At 39.3% G+C, this 5,411-nt stretch overlaps 1 protein-coding gene across 1 annotated transcript; it reads right to left on the bottom strand.

Annotated features, from left to right (window-relative positions):
* Window positions 1-4,825: 4,825 nt before the first annotated feature.
* LOC101599252 (SOSS complex subunit C) lies at window positions 4,826-5,140 on the bottom strand. The gene has a single exon (XM_004672195.1). It carries the CDS (start codon window positions 5,138-5,140, stop codon window positions 4,826-4,828), a length of 315 nt encoding a protein of 104 aa, XP_004672252.1.
* Window positions 5,141-5,411: the final 271 nt, after the last annotated feature.

Raw genomic sequence — 5,411 nt, forward strand, 5'->3', positions numbered from 1 at the left:
ATGTCAGCATCTTTTCCTCCTATTATTAGAGTCTTGTGGAGGGAGCACTAGTAGGCACTGCTAGATTGTGGATATTGAGGCCAATTTCTGTCTGTACAGTTGCATTGTAAGCAGTCTTACCCTTCCCTTGGCTCTTACATTCTTTCTACCACCAATTCTTCAATGGACCATGAGCCTTGGAGGGTGTGACAGAGATGTTTCAGTGCCAAACACTCCTCCATCACTTCTCCACACTATGGTGACTTTTGGGTCATCCCAATGTTGCTGCCATCTGAAAAGAGAAGTTTCTCTAACCAAAAGTGAGAATAGCATTAATATATGGACATGAATGTTAAGTGAAGTGCCTACAGGGAAGTTTGGTGAGCATAATATGCATTTAGCCTGACAAGAGCAGGCTTTATACCCCTAAGGCTCATGGCCTCCCCTACCATAGGTGTTTGATTAGGTTTTCAGTACCAGGCTGGTATTCCCTCCCACAGAGCAGGCCTCCAGTCCAATTAAAAAGCAGTTGGTTTCCCCCAGAACAGACATGCCACATTTGCAACAGTTCAGTCATTTGGCCTATCTGGCCAAACTTGAGGCTTCCAGTGACCACTGTTTTCACCACTGATGACTTCTGTCTCCCCTAAGGCTGCATGCAGTGCTTTTTCCAGCTTTCAGTTGGCTGGGATACAGGGAAAAGGATTTCTGCTCAGCACCATCTTGATTTCTCAGTGATTTTGTAGCTCAGGCATGTGATATCTTCAGCAATGGTGTCTAACCATCTCTTTCTCATGGGAAACCAAGGGTTTTGGCAATATCTTGTAATGTTTTGGAGGCAACAGGGACCTCCCTGGCCACCAATTTACTGGAATATATCCCATCTCTGGCACTGAATATTTTCTAGTAACAATCTTTAGCTTCTGGATGTGCCATTTTTCAGGAAAGTAGCTTCCATACATGTTATTCAGAATATCTTGAATTTGGATTGACCCTTCCCTTCCCACCCTTCTTTTACACAATCTCTTCTCCTAACCTCACTTAAGCCTTTCCCCTCCCTGTAATTTGTTCTTCTACTTACATATATACAATACCATCCCCTTAAGTCCTTTCCTCTCATCCCTCCCTTATAGCCTTTTTCTAGCTTACAGGCCTCTGCTACTGATTTTTGGTTCCAGCTCACACACAAGTCTGTACATTTGTAGCTAGGTTCTACATATGAGAGAGAACATGCAAAGTTTGACTTTCTGGGTCTGGGTTATCTCACTTAGTATAATCCTTTCTAGGTCCATCCATTTCTCTGCAAATTTCATAATTTCATTTTTCTTCTCTACTGAATAGAACTTCATTGTGTAAATGTACCATATCTTTATTATATGTTCATCTGTGGATGGACATCTAGGCTGTTTCCATTTCTCAGCTATTGTGAATAGAGCAGCAATAAACATGGTTGTGCAAGTATCTCTAAGGTAGTGAGGAGAGTCATTAGGATATATGCCTATATATAGCTGGATCATACGGTAAATCTATTTTTTGATGTCTCAAGAACCTTCACACTGATTTCCACAATGGCTGTACCATATTACATTCCCACCAACAGTGCAGAAGGGTTCCCCTTTTATTGCATCCTCACCAACATTTATTGTCATTTGTTTTCTTCATGGTAGCTGTTCTGACAGGAGAGAGATGGAGTCTCAAAGTAGTTTTAATTTGCATTTCCCTGATGGCTAATGATGTAGAACACTTCTGTAGATGTTTATATGCCATCAGTATTTCTTCCTTTGAGAACTCTATTTAATCTCATAGCCCATTTTTTTTAATTTAAAAAAATTTTTTTGTTTATTTTTATTTATTTGAGAGCGACAGACAGAGATAGAAAGAGTCAGATAGAGAGAAAGAATGGGCACCCCAGGGCCTCCAGCCACTGCAAACCGAACTCCAGATGCTTGTGCCCCCTTGTGCATCTGGCTAACATGGGTCCTGGGGAATCTAGCCTCAAACAGGGGTCCTCAGGCTTCACAGGCAAACGCTTAACCACTAAGCCATCTCTCCAGCCCTCATAGCCCATTTTGTAATTGGGTTGTTTTTTGAGTTCTTTGTGTATTCTGGATATTAATCTTCTGATGTGTAGCTGGCACAGATTTTATCTCGTTCTGTAGGTTGTCTCTTAGCTCTATTCACAGTGTCCTTTGCTGTACAAAAGCTTTGTAATTTCATGAGATTCCAGTGGTTGATTAGTGGTTTTGTATCTTGAGCAATTGGGATTATATTCAGAAAGTCATTACCTATGCCAATATGCTGAAGGGTTTCCCTTACCCTTTCCTCCAGCAATTTCAGAGTTTTGGGTCTGATAGAGAGGTACCTGATCCACTTGTATTTAATTCTTGTGTATGGAGAAAGACAAGTATCTATTTTCATCCTTCTACACCAGATAGATAGATAGATACATAGATAGATAGATAGATAGATAGATAGATAGATAGATAGATAGATAGATAGATAGTTTTCCCAGCACCACTTGTTGAAGAGGCTCACTTTTCTCCAATGAATATTTTGGCATTTTTGTCAAAAATCAGATGGCTGTAGCTGCCTGGATTAACATCTCAGTCCTCTATTCTGTTCCATTGATCTATGTGTCTGTCTTTGTGGCAGTAACCTGCTGTTTTTGTTACTATGAGTTTGTAATATATCTTAAAATCAGGTTTGGTGATACTACCAGTCTTATTTTTGTTGCCCAAAATTATTTTGGTCATTTGAGGTTTTTTGTTCTTCTAAATGAATTTTATGATTGCCTTTGTTTTTATTTCTGTGAATACTGCCATTGGCATTTTAATGTTGATTGCATTAAATGTGTAGATTGCTTGGTAAGATTGATGTTTTTACACTATTCATTCTTCCAATCCAAGAACATGGGACGTCTTTATATTTCCAAATGTCTTCTACAATGTCTTGCTTGAATGTTTTAAAGTTTTCATTGTAGATATCCTTTACTACTATGGTTAGGTTTATTCAAAGATACTTTATTTATTTATTTATTTTTGAGGCAATTGTGAATGGGACTGATTCCCTAATTTTATCCTTCACATATTTGTTGTTAGTAGATAGAAAAGCTACTGTTTTCTGTGTGTTTATTTTGTATCCTGCTACATTGCTGAACGTGTTTGTCAGCTCTATCACTTTGCTGGTAAAGTCTTTAGCGTCCTTTATGTATATCATACCATTTACAAATAAGGATACTTTGATCTCTTCCTTTCCAACTTATATCTTTTTTATGAGTGTCTGTTGCCTTAGTGCAACAGCTAAGATTTCCAGTACTATATTACATAAAAGTAGGGACAGTGGACACCCTTGTCTTGTTCCTGAATTTAGTGGAAAAGCTTCAAGTTTTTCCCCTTTAGTATTATGTTCCTGTAGGTTTGTTATCAATAGCCTTTATTAGGTTGAGGTATGTTCCTTCTATTCCCATTTTCTGTAGGACTTTCACCATGAACTGATGTTGGATTTTGTTGAATGCTTTTTGTGAGTCTATTGAGAATAGCCTGTGATGTTTGTCCTCAGCCCATTTATATGGTGTATTACATTTATTTGATTTGCATATGTTGGGGAGGTGGGTTTCTTGAAGACAACAGATAAAAGGGTCCAGTGTTTTGGTCCATCCTGATAACCTGTGTCTTTTCATAAGTGAGTTAAGACCATTAACATATAAGGTTATTACTGTGAGGTTTGAATTAATCCCTGCCATGATGAGGTATTTGATTGATTTTGGTACTTTATTGTGCTATGTATTGTTTTGAGCCTAGTCTGTTTTTGTTATTGTGTTCTTCTTGTTGGCTCTTGATATTGGTTGTTTGACTGTTCTGTGTGGAGTATTCCCTCAAGTATTCTCTGTAGGTTTGGCTTTGTGTTCATATAATCAGAGTTGACATTTTTCATGGAAACTTTTTCTTTCACCATCTATTATGAGGGATACTTTTGCTGGGTAAAGTATCCTGGGAAGGAATCTATAGTTTTTTAGACTTTGAAGTGTTCCATTCCAGACCCTTCTGGATTTCAGGGTTTCCATTGAGAAATCTGATGCAATTCTTTTTTTTTTCTTTTCATTTATAATAGTATTTGCTCATAAAATATGTTTAAAACTGGTTGGTAATTTAGTTTTGCTTTGGGTTTCTTAAAATTGAGACAAGAACTAGTCATGAGTTCACAAAGAACATTTAAGGAAATTGTGACTCTAGTACCCTGGCATCACCCTTCTAAACTGCAAATATATATGCATGTAATTTAAGCCTATCATTTGGATTAATAAGATGCGTCCTCATTTCTTTAAAGACATTTTTTAAGACAGGGCCTCATGTATACCAGGCTGGCCTTGAACTCACTATGTAGCTAAAAATGACCTTCAACTTCTGATCCTCCTGCTTCCTGAGTGCTGGGATGACAGGAGTGTGTGGCCATACTTGGGTTATGTGGAGCTGAAGGTCAAACCCAGGCTTCATGACCAGCCTGTAAATGGTTCTTGACTGCTATTATGGACATGATATATTCAATCCAATGCGTGGGGCGTGGTGGTTGATGTCACAGGACTGTTCAATTCCATCTGATTGAGAATCAAAAATCAATGGTGACACAGCCATCCTAATCAGTTCTTCAAGGACAGCTTCAAGGTACAGCTTCCAGTGTGCTGGTTATCCCAACTCTCCTCCTTTTCACGCTGTCACTTACATATACTTGTCTTCTACAGAAACAAAAAACTATTTAAGTTCACCAAAATTCTGAAGTCAGTTTGTACAGAGCTGAATTAGAGTACTTTGACATTTGTTGTCACAAAGACCCTTTCATGACGGATACTTCATTCTGGGTCAAGGCGTGGTAGCACAGGAAGAATAAGATTCCCAACTGCAGAGTCTTGTGTTATGAAGTATCCAGATGAATAGGCATAAGCATGCTGCAAAGCCGCCTTCTGTTGGGCTGCAATGTGCTGCTGCTCAGCGTGGTCCCGGAAGTCCTTGTTAAGAGAGGGTCTGGAGAGGGCAATGCTAGTTCCAGGATGATTTGTTGAAGATTGGTTTTGCATGAGTAATTTTCTTTTCCCTTTATCTAGTTCTGCCAAGATTGCAACTCTATCTTTGTTTTGAAAACCTTGTCCTGAAGGATTTGCTACCATCTTCCTATTTTCTGTTTCAATTATATCTGGTGGCAACTGATCATCACTTTACAATCATCCGGGATATAGCTGGCCCCCGGGAGGCCCCACTGGCAGGTCTCGGTGGTCCAGAGGGCGAGACCACTCTCAGCCAGGCTACGGCACCCAAGCCACCACACTGCAACCTTCCTGCTGGTGCCACGCTTCCACCTCCTGACTCATAATTGTGATGGGATTGCTTTTGTATGTTGTGAGTTGTTTCCCTCTTGTTGCTTTTATCTCTCTCTCTCTT

Source organism: Jaculus jaculus, chromosome 5, assembly GCF_020740685.1.
Source record: "Jaculus jaculus isolate mJacJac1 chromosome 5, mJacJac1.mat.Y.cur, whole genome shotgun sequence".
In the NCBI taxonomy this organism is placed as follows: Eukaryota; Metazoa; Chordata; class Mammalia; order Rodentia; family Dipodidae; genus Jaculus; species Jaculus jaculus.